Here is an 18413-nt window from a genome sequence, read left to right on the forward strand (position 1 = left end):
TTATTTGTAAGCAAGAAGTGAGACTTTCTGGGAACAAACAAAGCAACCCAGGATTCTTCCTCGACTCCTCTTTTTCTCTCATGTCTGACATGCAGTCCATCCCCCACACTCGGGGGCCTCTCTGTCCCTGTCGGCCCTTCTCACCCCTGTCTGAGCCACCCCCTCTCTACCCCGCCTAGGGTCTCTGCCTCTTCTCTGCCACTCCTTCCCTCCGGGGTGCGTCCTGAACACAGCAACCACACTGATCCTTTAAGAATATACGTTGCATGTCCTACCCTCAGAAGCCTGCAAGGATGCCTCAGTCTTACAGAGCTGCCCTGAACAGCAGACCAAGGTCACAGTTGACGCAGCCTGTTTCCCCAGGCCATGAGCTCCTGCCAGGCTGGGAAAGGATCCAGGTGCAAACCGACCTCGCCCACCTGGGAAAACCTGTAGGCTGTCTCTAAGGACTGGCCTCCGCAAAACAAAGGCTGGCTCTTCTGAGGGCAGTTGGGGGCAGGGGGCTATGCAACTCCGGGCATATTCGCGTAACTAAAAGGACAGCTCCAAAGACTGTCTTTATTAGCTGATACCAGCAAACTGAAAAAAGGAACAAAACAGGTTGCCAAACAACAACAACAACAACAACAAAAAACACGTCTCATGTCTCGTTGGTCACCAGTACAGCCCCTGCTAACAAGTAGTCCGCCAGCAGCGTGAACACTGTCTCACACGTGGCGTCTCCCTTAGTGTGCTGAGCGGCGCACACCACGACCTGGCTGTCAGACACGCCTGCTCCGGTGCTGAGTGTCTCAGTGCCGCTTTGTGTGCTCTTTGATGTGTGGATAAGCATCCCGTCTGTTGAGGCGTGTTATGAAAGGATGCTCTAAGATCATGTGCACTGAGCAGACTTCACTTCTGTGAACTAAATGCAGTCAGTAAATGTATTTTTAAGCGATGTTTAAAAACAGGCAAGGAGGACTTCACACATTTAATAGGACATACCCCAAATGCTCAATTTTTGTTTTAGTAGAATAGAAAAAGAATGCAAGTTTGTATTTAATTTAAAAATGTATATATTCCATAAGGTCTCCTGGGTCAACAATGACTTTGTCCAACTGGAAATGAGTTTGTGTCCATTGCAGTTCTTATGATACTGTATTTCTTCTTGATCATTGCTGCTGCTTACAAACAAAACATCAGGTCCATGGCTCTAATGCTAAGTGGAACACAGGTTCGGCTTGATCAAGCCTATGGGGACGGTTCTGGATTCAGGGGGACAAGGAGTGGAGGCATCCCTTAGATTGCAGTGGGCCTGTGGACAATGTCTCGATGACTTGAGATATTCCAGGGAGCCCCTTTGGGAAACGGAAAACCACAGTGTCCCTCCCCTTGGGAATAGTGTCTTCTTTTCTTAAGGTGATAAAGTGATAAGATCGATACAACTAAAAAATATTATTTTCTTTTTTTGGGGCAAGAAACTGGAAAGGTTCAGTCACCAGAATCCCGTCTGGAGAAAAACAAATATTTAAAGGAAAATTGAGGGAAAGGCACATGTGGCACATAAAAGTATACAATCACAAACAGAAATGCAGGCATACCTTATCAGTGACTTTGTGTGACCCTGAAGGTGGAGAAGCTATTTCGGACCCCAAAGTAGTGGCTTTGGTCGAGGGCTTTTACATTAGTCTCTGAATAAGCTTTGTTATCTTTACCAGAAAACATCTTTCCACAACTTATAACCAGGGGAAAGTGAAATGGCATTTATTTCAAAGACCCAACCACCATGTTTCCCACTGCATTGTTTAAAATTGTTTTATTCTGTTTTGTTTTTCCCTCAAGTGATTTCATTTTTAATAATTTTTAATCCAATCTAGAGTACTCTAGGAACTTTTCATTTTCATTTTATAATTCTAAAAGGGGAGAGTAAGGGCTTGGGGTTCATTTCAATTCAACCAAGCCTTAGTGTACTGATAATCTCAATCTTTGAAGATACGCGAGCAAATTATGCATCCTCTCTAAGCACGTATGCAGAACCATTTTACTGCAGTCACATTTTCATATACTTGGCATCCACATAGCTGATTGTGTACGGCTGTATCTCTGTTGCACAATGTGGACTCAGGAGTGTGTGGCTGTCAATGGCATGCTGTTGTGATCACTGCAGGTATTACAAGTGAACGTTGGTTTTGTTCCTGGGGAATAGGTTCTTGTCTTGTGCTGGAAAGAATTCAAGATTGAGCCATAGCAAAGTGAAAGCAAGATTATTTAGAGAGAGACATGTTCCACAGACAGGGTGCAGTCTGTCTCAGAAGGAAGACAGGCCCGGTGGCGCGGGGGTGCTTGGTTTTTATGGACCTGGGTAATTTAATATGCTCATAAGTGGGAGGATTATTTCAACTATTTGGGGGAAAGGACAGGATTTTCCAGAAATTGGGCCCCCACCCACTTTTTGGCCTCTTGTGGTCCACCTGGAGCTGTCATTTAGCATCTAACGTATTGCAGTAAGTCTGTAATGAGGCTCAAGGTCACTGGGAGTCGAATCTTCCACCATCTTGGACCCAGTTGGTTCTAACCAGTTTATGCCAAATCATCAATGGCTGAATCATTCTTTTGATGGTTGTGCCCTGCCCCCTTCCCTCCTGTCTCAGATTTGAAGTAGAAAATTGTACCTCAAAACTGAATTAAACCTCTTACTATTAAAGGGCAAATAACCATTAGTGCAAGCCAGTGGTATTCTGTGGATCTTTATTTGGAAGGATTTTTAAAAGTTTGTTGAGAAAAATAGACTCTGTGATTACATAAATTTAGAATACACTGTATTAAACTCTATTTGTGTAAAGTATCTCTGCTGTAGGACTTCTCTGAGCCTTTAGCCCCTGGTGTGTGCCAGGAACCTCTAAGAGGGAGCTGGGGCAGCCAGTATTCACCGTTGTGTCTGACCAGACACCTCCTCGTAACCTGCAGAGGACCGCACACTTGATTTTGCCAGGCTCATGTGTCTGTCAGAATTCTTATTCATGTACAAAATCTGTGCATCTTTGTGTTAAGCTTCTTTATTGGGTAACATGTGGTTTTGCTTTTAATAAATATTGAATAAGTATTTGGAAAGAAAAGTAATAAAGACATATCTTTGTTTTAAAAATTGCAATGAGACTCACCTATGATCCCCTTGGCCTTTTTTCTAAAGGTTTATTTTTAAGTTGTTTTAAAACTGCATACTTATTTTCTCATATAAATATTGGTATGAATATTTACTATGAATACTCCTATTTAATAATTAAACAAATGATTATTTTAATACTATATATATATATATATGTTTTAATTATTTGAATGCTACAGTTAACTGTGACAGAAATGATGACTTGCAAATGAATATGTAATCATCCCTGTGACCAGTTGTTTGAAGAAAGAATAAAGTTTGGGGATGTAAAATTCAGTCCCATGGACAAGATTGAAAATGGTCAGCAGAATTTACTTACGATTTTTTCCTGAAGCCTAGAGAAATCTCAGCAAAGGCAGAGCACAGGTGGGTCATTACTCAGATAGTAAACTCACAGTCGCTTGTAAAGCAGCATTTTACTGCCTACGTGGCGGCCACGATGGGCTGCGATTCTGGTGTCTGAACTCTGTCACTGCTGTTCTGTGTCATGACTTTGTGGCTCATGGGTGTGCCACTCCTGACGCTCCGGCTAGAAGCTTCGTGCCCTCTGGTCCGCGCTGCCTTCCGCGCTGCACTGCTCTCCTTTTGGGGACACGTGCTGCTCTCAGCCCTGCCTTCTAATCTTCTCGGCCTGTAGGAGGAGGGCGGAGATGGAGCAGGCCTTCCCCGGTGACTCTGACACGGCTCTCCCTGCTCTCCGCCCACTGCAATCCCTCCTCTGAAGCCCAGAGGCTGCCTTTCCTCTTGGTATCTCCTGAGCACTCTGCTTTTGAGTAAACTCCCCCTGCCACAAAGACCCGTAATAACTGTGACAGTGGCGAAGGCGACGGGTGTGACGCGCCAGCCGTCACGCTGTGGGAGTAGCTGGCGGTCTTCAGTGTCTGGTGCTACAGGAAGGTAGGCTCTCTGAAAATATGAAGGTGTTGGCTACCGTTATTTTTAGCCTTTTAAAATGTATTACTGAGCCCACAAGAAAATGGGGACTCCTCAGGTCCAAAATAATGTGAAATGCAGAAAGACTGCGAAGTTCAGAAGCTGGCTTTACCCAGGGAGCATCTCTCAGTTGGACACTGAGCTTCCATTTTGAGAGTCCAAGGGCTGAAAGAATAGAAAGCAAAGTCTAGATCTTTCCAGTATTGGAAATGTAATTGGATGCCTTCTCATACCACTGGAACACCAAGCAGGGTGTCTACTCTCAGCATACGGGACAAATGGAGGAGATGGACAGACAGACATGGATGCAGACTTAGGAACAGGAACAGATACAGGTGCAGATGGAGAGCTCACAGCCACAGGCAGGGTTCAGGCTAGCTTGTAGATGAGTTCATGCCATCGCTGTGCTCCAGAATCTCTCAAGCAGGGGATTTATTGTAAAAAGGTAGAAGCTTCTGGCGTTCTAGGCACATGGCAAAGTCAGACGAGAATCCTCGCCAATGAACATATCTTCAAGAGAATTATTGCAGGGAAAGTTCCAGGAGCAGAGATGCAAATTCGAAACTCAGAGGCACCCTCGATTCCGTGAGATACTGGGATTATTATTAAATCAGACGGTAAGAGTTTAAAAAATAAAAGAGAATAAAAATACGATTGGTAACAATATGCTGTATAAATGGCCAAATATGTTTGAACAAAATGACAACTAATAGAAAAGCACAATGTAAGAAAGTTTAAAACTCAATGACGTGATAAAGTCAGATTATGGTAGGAGGATAGTCTTAACAATTACCCAGAAGACGGAACAAAGATTTAAAAAAAAAAAAGGTTTACAAACGAAAGGTGGGTAAAGACACACAGAGGTCAGAGACATTTGTCACATTTTAATTCAGGAGAGGGGGCAGAGGTAAGTGGAGAGAAGAGATACTTGATGAGATAACAAATTCAAAACGTAAGGTGAACCCCACGCAGGGCCAATAAGAGGAAGCTCATCCAAAACTGCACGACTTTTATTTCCTTAGAAACAAATGGCAGCTTGTGCGTAGACATCCCACTGGGCAGTGTTAGAGCATCCGAGACAGAAGGGCGGCCTTGCAGCAGGTGCGGGCTGAGAGAGGGCGCAGGGAGACGAAGGCAGGGCTGCGGTCACGTCTCGGCAGCGCGAGGGGAGCAGGGCCGGCAGTATCCATGCTGACCTGTGAACCCAGGAAAAGGGTTCTCTAGGATTCAAGGAGAATTAAAAATATTCTTAAAGGATGAAAGGTACTGGGGGACAGAACAGCTTAAGACAGTTTGGGTCACCTTAGCTGGCTGTCACGTGGGGAGGAACCAGCCTGAAGGGAATCTGTCCTATTTTGTTTTACTCAAGGTTCCTTAGATTGGGGTCTTCAGTTATTTAAATCATGGTGTATATTTTCACTAAATATTGTCAACGAGAAGAATCAGAGGGGGATGTGTGTGTGTGTGCGCGCGCATGTGCACACGTCGTATGATACAGATCCTTGATATGTTCCATAAATGGTTGAATTTTAAACAAGATTCTGCTAGAATCTGTCCAAAGCAAGCATAATCAAGATGCACACTACTGGATGTATTCTTGGGGGAAAAAATTAACTCTTTTTTATGTCCATAAGTGGACAAAGGATTCATTACACAACCAAGGGTGCTTCTTCCCACCCTTGTAAGAGTGCAGAGACCGTGTTTGCAGCCATTTGACGAGACATTGTCCCCTTTTTCTAGCGTCCATCGCATCCACCTGCAACGATCCAGGTGTCCCTCAGAACGGCACCCGCTATGGGGACAGCAGAGAGCCCGGGGACACGGTCACCTTCCAGTGTGACCCCGGGTACCAGCTCCAAGGACAAGCGAAGATCACCTGTGTGCAGCTGAACAGCCGGTTCTTCTGGCAGCCAGACCCTCCTACGTGCATAGGTATTCCACCACGGAGAATAGAAATTCTGTGTTTGGGGAGGAATGCATGTCCTCATTAAAATTGCTCTGTGAATGTTTGATTTCTTCAGAAACATTTCTCAAGAGTTTCTCACATGCCCTCTGGTTCCCTGAGATTATATTGACATTTTATCATAAACCTTTAAACTTTATTTTATTAGGTGAAATAAAGGAAGTAGTTTATTTAATGTACAGTAATTAACATTTATCTAACATTTCCCATTCTTAACAAATCTTATAAAAATATGGGTCCATCAAATTATGGCAATTTTAAATTCTGGGTAGCTGAAATTTTATAACCCGACCATTGTTGTTCTCAGTTTTAACATAGAAATGTGCCCTTAAGCAAAACTTACTCAATAAAAAGTACGTCCTCTTTTTAGATGATTTTTCTATAATATGAGTACATTTTTAATAGAGTCCTGAAAACTAGAAATTACACTGCTTATGTCATAAGTGTAAAGATAAAAAGAGAGGCTTCTTTGTAAACTTCACTAGGATTTTATAGTGTGACTTTATTAGAAGGAGAACAGTTGGTGTTTGTTGCAGATTGAAGTTTGAATACCCAGTTTCCGAGATACTCTATCACAAATACGGTTTTAAGGCAAGACATTCTTATATAAAATAGTAATTACATGTAGATTTTCCCTTCATTCAATGAAATATTTTACCATAAATACCAATTTATGGTATTCCATTTTAATTTTCAACAGAAACTTTCCTCACTATTATTTTAACGACCTGTCACGGTGTAATTTGTACGTCCTGACAATCAGTTGGAAACGTATAAAATTGAACTAACCTGCAGAGAGAGGAAGTGACGGTGAAATGACGTGCGTGTATTTGATGCACATTTTGGAGGGAGACCCGGAGGGAGTCTGTGAGTTAGCGTAACTGTCACTGTTCCAGGCGTGGCACTGGAGGGCCTCTCGGCCCATGGCGCCCTCTGGGCAGCCCTCGCCTTGTCACAGGTGCGGCTGGGGCTGGCTGCACGCTCAGCCAGGTCAGGGAGCCGCGTGAGCCCCGCGTCCTGTCTGCGTTTCTGTTTCACGGCTTCTGTGAGCACGGTCATGGTCACGCGTCTCGTTCCAACCTGCCTCATCAGGAGACGCACCGGCTTCCTGCGTGTTCCTTTTCTAAAGTGGAGTAATTACCTGTAAATGCAACTGTAGCTTTAAACCGATGGCCTGTTTTTAAATTAGGAAAGGCGCTTTCCCCCCCCCAGTGTGCATGAATTTAAGCTTGTGGAGGAGTACATTAAAAAGCGATACAACTGCCACTTAATCTCTTGAAGGTAATTTCTCAGTTGATATTAGTTTGAACGCTTCATTGTAAAATCGGACCACCTTCCCAAATAACCTGTAGTCTTCTGTTGTTGTTGTTCCCTTCTTCGCTGCCTGATTTTGATCAGTGGCTGGATAAACCAGTTCTCAGCAAAGAAAATAGGTGATACTGCGTCTGTGTTGAATATCAGCTCCAGGGATACGCTAAACTCGCTTGCAGCCAACTGAGTATCAATTACACAAGCCACAAGAGCCACCCACACACATAGGTGTTACAGGACACAAAAAGGAAAATTTATATTTGGGACTAAATGAACGTCATCCCTTCGTCACATTGCAAACACTTTTCCCCCCAGAAATGAGATTGTGTCTCTGTGAGATACCTGCCCCTTAGGGCACGATCATGTCTTAGCAGTCATTTAAATTCTGTTCTGCTGATACGAGACACTTTTTATTTTAATTTTTTTGCTTTTTTCTTATGAAACATAATATATTTTTGCAGAAGTTTTGTAAGCTAGAGTTTAAAAAAAGAAGAAAAAAAAAAACCCTGTCATCTTTTACCTGAAGACAACTGCTGTTAACATAAGCATGCGTAAGTGAGCGTCATAATTATGTTGTGCATATATAATCTGTTTTTAAAATGACAGCATCCTGCAAGATTATCTTGTAAATTACACCTTTTACCTCCCAGTACACGATGAGTATCTTTTTGTGTTACTATGTGTTTTTTACTAATTAACTTTTATGCCTGCATGATGTCTCTCTGTTTGCATCCAACCAATATTGATTCCTCTGATCCCTTCTGATTATAGTCAGGTGTCCCAGCCTTCTCTCTGCTCCGAAGATTGCTGAAATGAACACTTGTTGCAAGACACATGCACGATTACTTATGAATGACCTATTTCTAAACCTTATGTATTTCTAGAGTTTTCAGAGCATCTTTCAAAACTTCTTCAGGAAGGTTGCACCACTTTACATCACCATCAGCCGTGACTCAGAAAAAAACTACATATGATGGTTCTTGATCTCATAATTTCATAGGGGCAGAAAGTGAAGATTCCTTGATGGGTGTTTTTGTTTGTTTGCTTTAAGATTTCTTGATGTCTTCACTGGCATTTTAAATTAATTTTGAGGTTGAGCTGGTTTTAATTTCGTGTTCTTTGCTGGCCACTTGAGTTTGCTCTTTCCTGTCTGGCTGGCTGACTCCTTTCCGTTTTGTTCTTGGTTGTGTTTTTCCTCCTATTTGCTGTTCTTTCTCTCTCCCTTTTTATAAAATCTCTTAACCTCTCGCTTGTTTGTACGTTACTCATGTTTCACCAGCTCATCATTTGCTGCTAATCTTTTTGTGTTCTGCTGGGATCCCCCACATCTCTCAGTTCCCAAAGGACTCTGGTGGTGGAGTCACCTCTCTGGGATTTTCAGCTGAGTCTTAGGAAACTGATTCTCTGGACCAGAGAACACTCACTACTTTGTGATTCTGAGTGAAGTGTCCCTTGAATATCTCCAGTTTCAGTTTTTTTCATACAGCCCATAGTACCTTTTGTCCAAATTCAAATTCTAAAGAGGTCTGAGAAGCAAAAGTGCATCCCAGGTTTGCAGAAACTCATCTGTTGAATTCAAATTCTAAAGAGGTCTGAGAAGCAAAAGTGCATCCCAGGTTTGCAGAAACTCATCTGATGGCAACATCCCGCCCTGGTCTCCAGGGTAACTCTTTTGAGGCTGTTGATCCCATTTGATGGTGTGAACACCGAAATGTTTTGTGTGGAAGTATTGATGTGTCCAGTGGAAGAGATGCTTCAAACCTTCGTGGATGAAGGTGCTACTGTATCTGTAAGAAGGGGGACCCTACGGGCTTTGAATAAGAGCTGTGGATTGATACGAGTTTGTGGATTTTATCTCAGTGTTCATTCCTCTGGGGAATTCCCAGAGGATCTCATTTCGTACTAAATTCTAATCCTCTTCAAAATATTTTGCAAGCTCTCTAATTAAAGCCTGTGAAGCTAAAATGAATCCCCAGCAAAAGGGAGAGCAAACAGCAGGACGGTCCCACTTAATTCCACCTGAAGGCTTTAAGTGACCTCATTTGAAGAGGCCTCCTGGGACCAGTGTGACTAAGACACCACCTTCCCTTTGTTCCTTTTAAATTAGTATTTGAGTCTCATCCCTGAATTCTTCCCGCTGGCAGCTCCTGGTAGCCAGTGCCCCGAATCTGTCGATTTTCCTCTTTTAACACCTGGAGGGAGCAGCGCCACCTGGGGTTCTTGGGCACCACTTTCCGCAGCTCAGCTCCACCTCCTCCGTTAGTCCTCCCTTCTCCTGCTCCCGGCTGCCAGCACCCCCTCGGTTCTGGGAGAGGCCATGTCCTGGGGGAGCCGCTTACACGGTGGTTTCCACACAGTCTGTAAAGTGAAACTGCATCCTCGGGGAAGTGTGGTTGATTCATTTTTGAGAAAGTTATATCGTGACTCTTGAGAGTATACCTGGAAGAACTTACTATAAATATTCCTGTGATGTTATTCAGAGTTTGTCTTTGCTGAGACTGAAGTTAGAATAGAAAGTCTTGGGATTTGTTATATTTCTTTCTTACGGAAAGTCAAGTTTTTAAGAATGTTAAATGAGTATTTAAAACTTAACATTCTTAGAAACGACACGTGAATCTCAGAAAATTGTGAAGCAGGTACCTTCATCTTATTTGCAAAAAATAGTCTTTGTGTGGGTGGGAAACGTCAGCAGTTAGGGCGTTTCCTTCTCTGCGTACTTTCCCCCCTAAATACGTGTATGATTAATGCGGTGAAATGAGGCACGCAGTTTAGAGCGAATAGTACAATTTAATTAGGGTGATTTTTTTTTAAGAACCACTTGATGACACACCACGGTATTGGGGATGAAGAACCTTAGACCTAGCTTTTCATGTATGTATCCAAAATTAGTGTTTGTGTGAATTTCACAGTGCCTTAATGCCTTCCGCAGGATGGAAGCTTTCACAGAAAATTTTTCTGATAAAGGACGCTGCCGTAGACATTTGCAGGTTCCAGAATGTCTTGCATATTAACTGCAATGAACTGCATGATCGCTGCCTTACTAGTGAAAATGCATACACGTGTAATTAAAAACTGATGACCGTAGAAGCAGACTGAACATACTATTATCACCTAAAATGCTTATTCCTGGTGATAACATACCAAACAGTGTGATGGAATAATATTTTTAGGGATTAATGTTCCAGCTCGGCCTCCTATTGGTCATACCTCCCCAGATACGCTTGAACTTCACATGTTACTTTTGTCAGTTTGAAATGCGGGGGAAACACCCCAAGCCCTATGTATATCAAGGACTGTGAGAAATATATGAAGTAGCATGTGTTCATTTATTCAAAAAATATTTCCTGCATATTTATTATGATCAAAACTGTGCCAGGCACGGGAGACACAAGAGTGAATATGAGATGGGAGAGCGTTACACCACTCGAAACAAACTTTCTAGGATAAATGAGCGATGACTTTGTAAGGAAATGCCCAAAGAATGGACACAGCCATAAAATGATGCTCGTGGGGTTTTCTTCCTATCCAAGTTTTCTCTTGTTTTTTCTTTGTATACATATGGTGTGATTACAGAGGTATGGGGGATTCAGGTCATCCGTTCAGTTTAATTGGGTGAAGTTTAAAATTACAGGAAGTGGATTTCATTGGCCAGCAGCTGGAAAACCCTCACTAAGAAGGGTTGGGACATTACACAAAACTTGTTAAGGACCCATGAGAAAGCACAGACCTCCCGGGTCTCAGAACCGCATCCGCATAGCTGTCGGCTAGCCCGACGCAGTCTCTGCGGCTCTCCGTGCTGTCTCGTCGCGCCCTGATTGGCACCCTTCTCTCCTCTCCCCTCCTGTCGGTGACCGTGACAGCGGCTTGTGGAGGGAACCTGACCGGCCCCGCCGGCGTCATCCTGTCACCCAACTACCCGCAGCCGTATCCTCCTGGGAAAGAGTGTGACTGGAGAATAAAAGTGAACCCAGACTTCGTCATCGCCTTGATATTCAAAAGGTACCAGCTCTTGTGGAATACCTCCTTTTAGCAGGACCTGAAATGTCATACCTAAAAATTGCCTCATTTCTCCCTTCATGAGTCTCCAGTTTTACACCTAGCGAAGCCCGAGGTCTTGTGTCTAATAGACAGTGCATCAGACGGCAAGATGTCACAAATGGAAATACGCTGTATTGTTTCTCAGTCTTCTACACGCGTTAGGATGCACATGGTGTGGCAGGAGTGACCTTTAAATACTGTCTTGCACACAGCGTGTTCCACATGAGAGGGCTTAGTTTACAGAATACACAAGAAAAGTAATGAAAAAAGTGATACAGCGTACATAGTATGATTTCTCACCAGTGTCTCGTATTCCTCTGAGCGCGTGAGACCTAATTCATTTCCACGGTGCATCTTGACTGATGCTCCCAGAGACCATGCTGTGGTCACTAAGATAGTCGTGACTTGACAAAACTCTGAAGACAGAAGGTTCCCAAAATCTGGTGGCTATAAAGTCTGAGTTAATAGACATTATTCCTTTAAAAAAAAACGCTAACTTCTTTCTGCTAAACTAGATGATGAAAGTTCAAATCATAATGTAATGATTTTATTATAAGTATAAATTCAATCAACTATCGTATCATTAGTATCTGGTATATAGTAATTGCGTTTTTTCCAAATCCCAAGAATGTTTCCAAATTCGTATTTTGCGTTTTGAACTAAATGAGGTGATATGTTAGAAGACAGGTGGTCCCACGCACGGTCCTTTGCCCACTTAGCTCCCAAGGCAAAGTGGTCTGACTATCCTCATTTCTCTGCCAATTGAACAAGTTCCCTTTTCTTGAGTCATTTACATTAACATTCAGGACTGGTTGTGATTATCTTCTTTCACTTTCTCCTCCTGATGAGATCGGAGTTAGTATAATTTTAAACCCCTGTGATTCTGAATTTTAAGTAGTTTGATAGGCCATCGTTCCCTGAATTTGCTCAGCTGCTGTAAATTTACCAAATGATGAACACTTTGTTCTGCCACTCAGCTGTCGCCCAGGACCTGGTCATATTTTTGGATGTCTTTATGATTTTTGTGGATGCTCCATTCTCGCAGCGCCCTCCTTAAAACCATGTGACGCCTTTACTGCCAGGACGTTGCAAGCAAATTAACGATTAAAAGCCTTTCAGGGAACACAGGGCCTTATCTGTGGGAGTTTCCCACCTTCGCATCTTCCCCTGTGTCACTGTGACTCATGATCAAGGTTCCCAAAGTGCAATTCATCTGCTAATATATCAGGCAGTTTTTGTACATGAAGTTTTTTCAGTTGATTTTGTGCACCTCCCTGGAAGAAGGCTGACTTAGAAAATCTCCAAGTTTTCTTCCTACTCTCAGCATCTGGAATCCGTAGCTGAGCCGGTGTCACAGGAAAGTCACACACCTGTGACATCTTCTAAGCTGTGGAGAACCTGTGTGTCCTCAGGTGGGAGTTCTCCTGAGACCTTAGCTCCTCAGTCGTAGTGGATGGAGGGGAAAGCCAGACGTCCTGGATGGGGACAAGGACACTCAGCCACCCAGGCAGAGAGGCTGGTGTTGACGTGGGCCGCCCATGATGCACTGTTTTCATAGTGTGACTCCAGGCAGGGGTGCCTTTCTGGACATAGCGGGGAGGATGGAAGCCTGGCGTTACTAACAAGGAGGGCAAAGAATTTCATGACCTGGAGCTCATATGAGCTGCAGGACTCACCCTGGTGCTTGTGGACCTTTGGGAAGGAATGTTTTAACAAATGATCCTGACGCTCTCCATACCCGTGTCCAACTGTGCTGCCAACGGAAAGGAAAGAGAGTGGACGCTGCGGGGTCTGGGTCCGTGTTGAAGACCCCGGAGGCCCTGATTTAGAGACACGAGGTGGCGGAGGCCAGGCAGGATGGATGACAGGGGCACCTCTGTCTGGCGTCTTTGTTTATTCTGATCCCACTGGGGTCTTAGACGTCTGAACCAAGCTCAGTCTTTTGCTTGAGAGTCGGGTGTGTTGTCACGGTTCCCAGGCCATCATCGTCCTTCTCGTAAATGGCAGACATTTCAAGATGCCTCCCACTTGGAGCTTTGGGCTTTAATTGTTAGATTTTGGGAATTATTAGGATATTAACATGGGGGAGGGAGAGGGAGAAATGGGGAGAGTGGGAAATGGGAAAGCGGGAGGGAAGGAAGGAGAGGAGACCATGGGAGTGTCCGGTGGTGGTGAAATAATGTCAAACGGCTGACTCCCCGCTTCGCACCATTGTACGGGCTGTCAGTATTGGCCAAATTATCTCAGCAAGTAAGGGGCAGCTGCAATTTTAAAAGTAAAAACAAACAAAAATATTTTTAACTTTAAGAATAGTCAGTAACGCCAAGGGTATATATTATTAAAACTAAAAATATTCACACAAAAATAAAATATCAGTAGGAATTCATCCCTTCTAAACCTTGCTCTTTCAAACTGCTTATCATTAGAAACATCACGGGCCCAGGGAGAAGGTGCTGCGTCCGTGTTATAAGGACTCAGTTTCGTCCAGGTGTCTTCAAAGTTACACTGTATTGAAGGTGATGGTCATTTTGTAAAATGCTACTTGTTATCATTGGTATCTGTTGTGTTTACTCCCATTTTGATTATCATTGTGTTTAACTTTTGGATTGTCCTAATTTTAAAAATTCGTCATACAAAAGCAGATCAAATCACTGTGTCCTCCCAGGGACTTCACGGTCTGGGAGGCAAGAGAAACATGTGTTAGGCACACAACCTAATTCATGCTCTTTCCTTCCCCCCAGTTTCAGCATGGAGCCCAGCTACGATTTCCTGCACATCTATGAAGGAGAGGACTCCAACAGCCCCCTGGTTGGGAGCTTCCAGGGCTCTCAAGCCCCCGAAAGGATTGAGAGCAGTGGGAACAGTCTTTTCCTGGCGTTTCGAAGCGATGCCTCCGTGGGCTTGTCGGGCTTCGCCATTGAATTTAAAGGTACGGTGATCGGCTTAATTGTCGAAGGGCATCTGTATCAGAATTGCTTTAATTGTAAGCATATATTTATAAAGCCTTGTCTACGTGTTTAACGCATTAAATGCTGACGCCTCTCATCTGTCTGGGGAAGAGGGTCTGATGTCTCCAGTGGAGAAGAAATTTCTGACATGCATTTCTGCCTTAGCTGAAAGAAAAGAAGGTGGGTGAGGAAGATTTTTTTTTCCTCCGAATTCTTGGCCATTTAAAAATAAATCACGATTTGTGCAATGAACAATTTGAGGATTTAAGAATTATTTGAACATATGTTTAAATTTCTGAATTTATTTCTTCAGGATGACTAAATTGAAGTAATCAGATAGCTTAGTTTTATCTCAGTATTTTCCAGCGTGTAAAACACCTGTTACCTTTTCCCGTCCTGACCGCTCGTGGCACGATTTGGTGGGGGATACTGACCACGGCAGAGCTTTCTTCTCTGGTCACCGAATGGGCGTCTCCCACTTCCTTCAGGATCCACCACCCCCCGTCACCAACATCCAGAGAAAACAAACAAACTCATAAACAAAAACCATCCTAACCTAAGCATTTTGCTATTGGGTCCATGAAAATAATTCTGTTTTTCAAATCTATTTCTCATATGACCTAGGAAAATACACGGGCATATTACAAAGAATCAGAGAAAAGGACTTAACAAAATATTAATTAACAGTAGTGCATGGTTTATAAAAATAGTGCAAATATGTATATTTACTTAAACTTTTGAGTTCTTAGTTACTAGAATTATAAAATGAAATATATTTTTTCATCTCTATTAACTCTTTAAGGGACTCATGCTTCTTGAGAGGATTTTAAGTAGAAAATTAATCTACTTCCCCTAGAACACCAAAATCTACAAACTTACCGACTTTCATTACAATGTACAATAAAGAAACATGAACAGTTCGGCAGTCAGAGATGTTGCTGTGCTTTTTGGATGGGCTCCGTTAATGTTCACGAATAATTAACAGCAGGACTTTTAATTTTTGCCGTATCATCGGACAATTTCTGCATTAACAAGAACTCACTGAAGTGCATGTCACCGTGACAACGTCCATTCTGTAATGAGTGAAAGACAACACATTTCATCTAAACATAAGACCATACAGGAATGGGAGAAAGTATTTGCAAATGATGAGATTGACACTGGGTTAATGTCTAAAGTATATAAACAGCTCATACAACTCAATAACAAAAAAGTAGACAACTCAACAAAAAAAATGGACAGAAGACCTGAATAGACATTTTTCCAAAGAAAGATATGCAGAAGTCTAAAGGCGCCTGAGACAAATGCTCAACATGGCTAATTGTTAGCGGAATGCAAATCAAAACCACGGTGAGAGGTCACCTCATGCCTGTCCCAGTGGCCATCATCAAAAAGCCTACGAATGACAAATGCTGGAGAAGCTGTGGAAAAAAGGAAACCCTCGTGCACTGTTGGCGAGAATGTAAATTGGTGCAGCCACAGTGGGAAAACAGTATGGAGGTTCCTCAAAAAACAAAAATTAGAATTACCATCTGACCCAGCAATCCCACTCCTGGGCATGTATCCAGAAAAGATGAAAATTCTAATTCAAAAAGGTATGTGAGCCCCAGTGTTCATAGCAGCACTGTTTACAGTAGCCAAGATATGGAAGCAACCTAAATGTCCACTGACAGATGACTGGATGAAGATTTGGTGGAATACTGCTCAGCCACAAAAATAATGAAATAACACCATTTGCGGAAACACAGGTGGGCCTAGAGATTTTATGCTTAGTTAAATAAGTCAGACGGAGAAAGACAGGTGCTGTATGCTATCACTTGCAGGTGGAATCTAAAACCTAATACAAAGGAATGTATGTGCAAAACAGGAACAGACACAGATTGAGACAACAAACTTGTTGCCGAAAAGAAGAGGGATGTGGGGGGTGACAAACCAGGGGCACAGGATTAATGATACAAACTGCTATGAATAAACTAGATAAGCAACAAGGATATACTGCATAGTACAGGGAATTATAACCATTACCTTGTAATAACTTACAGTGGAGAATAATCTGCAAAGATGCTGAAGTGCTGTGCTATACGCCTGAAATAAATATAATATTGTAAATCAATTATACTTCAGTGAAAGAAAAGACTGTACGTTCGGCATCACGTGGCATCCCCAGGGCATCCTAGGGAAGAGAATCAGCGCGTGAGTGAGTCAGTGCGGTGCAGCGTGCCTCCCTGTATTGGACGACAGAGCTGCCTCTTCCATCTGGGTCCCTGGGGACCAGGAGAGCCCCTAAATGGGCACCACAGCTCGCATGCATTAGACGTTCTCCAGTGGGGTCTGAGAAAACAGAATCATCAGAAGACAAGGAGAGACACAGGAATGACACAGCATCCTGTAAGAGCAGGTCCTGTACGGCCAGGAGAGTGGGGAGCAGACCCGACTCCTGGACACGGTGACAAGAAGGATCTGCAGGGCCATGCTGCCAAGTGACCTCAGGACCCGGCAGAGTCAACCCACATGGACCCAGAGCAGCAGTTCCTGGAGGAGTCCTTAAGCAGAACAGACGGGAACCACAGCAAAGCACGCCATGTAGTGAAGTCATCTCGTTAGAAAATGTGACAAATTGTAAGCAAAAAAAAGTACCAAGATTTATCACCAAACATCCTGAACTGACAACTGAGTAAATGGAACCAAAAGATTAGACGCAGTTCATTTGGAGAAATGAGGAAAAAACTGGACATCAGAGATCTCAGTTAGCAGCACAGAGCAGAACATCCCGAGAGGCTTATCAAACAAGGAGTGAACTGAACCAAAGGAGATTTACGACGAAATGTGATCAGAAGGGCTGACCAGGCAACAGGCATGTAGTTTTCCCTCCATCACTTTATAGGAGAAAAACATCGTCCTGGACCAGCGCTGTGTCTGTAGGTGCCCGTGCACTCCTCTGGGCGACGTCTGCCCTGGACCAGCGCTGTGTCTGTAGGTGCTGGTGCATTCTGCTGGGTGACACCTGCCCTGGACCAGCTCTGTGTCTGTAGGTGCCAGTACACTCTGCTGGGTGATGGTGTAAACGACAGCCAATGGGACACCTGTCCTAGTGCCCATGGTTTTATTTGTTCCTTATTTGCTTAAAATAAATGATGTGTGTTCCAGATTAGGTCTAAAGCAGCTACAAAGAATGATCAAAATGCCACCTACTCCTTGAAATATCCAAATCGGTTCTCAATAAAATGACTAGAGAGTGTTGGTCCACACAGTACACAACTCCTGCTGTGAGACTAACCGTAGCAAAACCAGAGGACCCGTGGAGATGTTTCCACACTTTATATATATGGTAACATATGATGTATGATATATGTGGTGATTAACATATTACATATGGCATGTGATACATGTAATATATAATATGATATACAATAATGTGTGTGATGGTGTGTGATAATTAATACATTACATGATGTATATGATAATATAATAGATATACACATTATATATTATATATAATTATATTTATATATTACAATATTTATTATATATATTATATTTATATATAATTATATATTGTAATATTTATATATCTGTGTTATACTTTAACCAAAGCGTGTAAATATTCTAACAGCTCACTGTGGTAGATTAGGTCAACAAAACTGCCAACGAGATCGCTGTTTGGCTCATGTTGATACATAGATCGTTAAAAATGCAATGAGAAGTCCTGAAAAAGTACAGTTCAGTGGGCCTCTTTCCCTCCTGCACAACTTCATACAGTGCTTTTCCGTCTTCCACTGAGTGTTATCCACCCCCAAGAGGGCACGGGGGGTTGTTGTCACAGCCCCTTCCGTCCTCCCGGCAAAGTCGGCTTCCCAGCATCACTGCGTGCATTTGCTCCTGGGCAGCACCCAGGCAGTCAGCAGGGAGACTGTTTTAAAGTGAACATAATCCACATTGCTCACAACCCAAAGGAGAAATTCAGCTTTCCACGTGTAACTTTCCAGAGGTCTTTTTTGTGTATGATTAACACTGAGGGAAAGACTGTCAAGCCAAATTAAAAGAGCTGAAACATACTTGTTTTATCCACTCAAGT

The 18413-nt window shown here is 43.1% G+C and overlaps 1 protein-coding gene across 15 annotated transcripts in view; it reads left to right on the forward strand.

Annotated features, from left to right (window-relative positions):
* CSMD1 (CUB and Sushi multiple domains 1) overlaps positions 1–18413 on the forward strand; it is a 1700362-nt gene that overhangs the window by 1548554 nt on the left and 133395 nt on the right. For all 15 annotated transcript variants that reach the window (XM_072950557.1, XM_072950544.1, XM_072950543.1 and 12 more), the window contains 3 exons: positions 5819–6010; positions 11213–11351; positions 14132–14319. In XM_072950557.1, coding sequence (XP_072806658.1) covers positions 5819–6010; positions 11213–11351; positions 14132–14319 — 519 coding nt within the window. The remainder of the gene's footprint in view (positions 1–5818; positions 6011–11212; positions 11352–14131; positions 14320–18413) is intronic.

This window comes from Vicugna pacos, chromosome 26, assembly GCF_048564905.1.
Source record: "Vicugna pacos chromosome 26, VicPac4, whole genome shotgun sequence".
NCBI lineage: Eukaryota > Metazoa > Chordata > Mammalia > Artiodactyla > Camelidae > Vicugna > Vicugna pacos.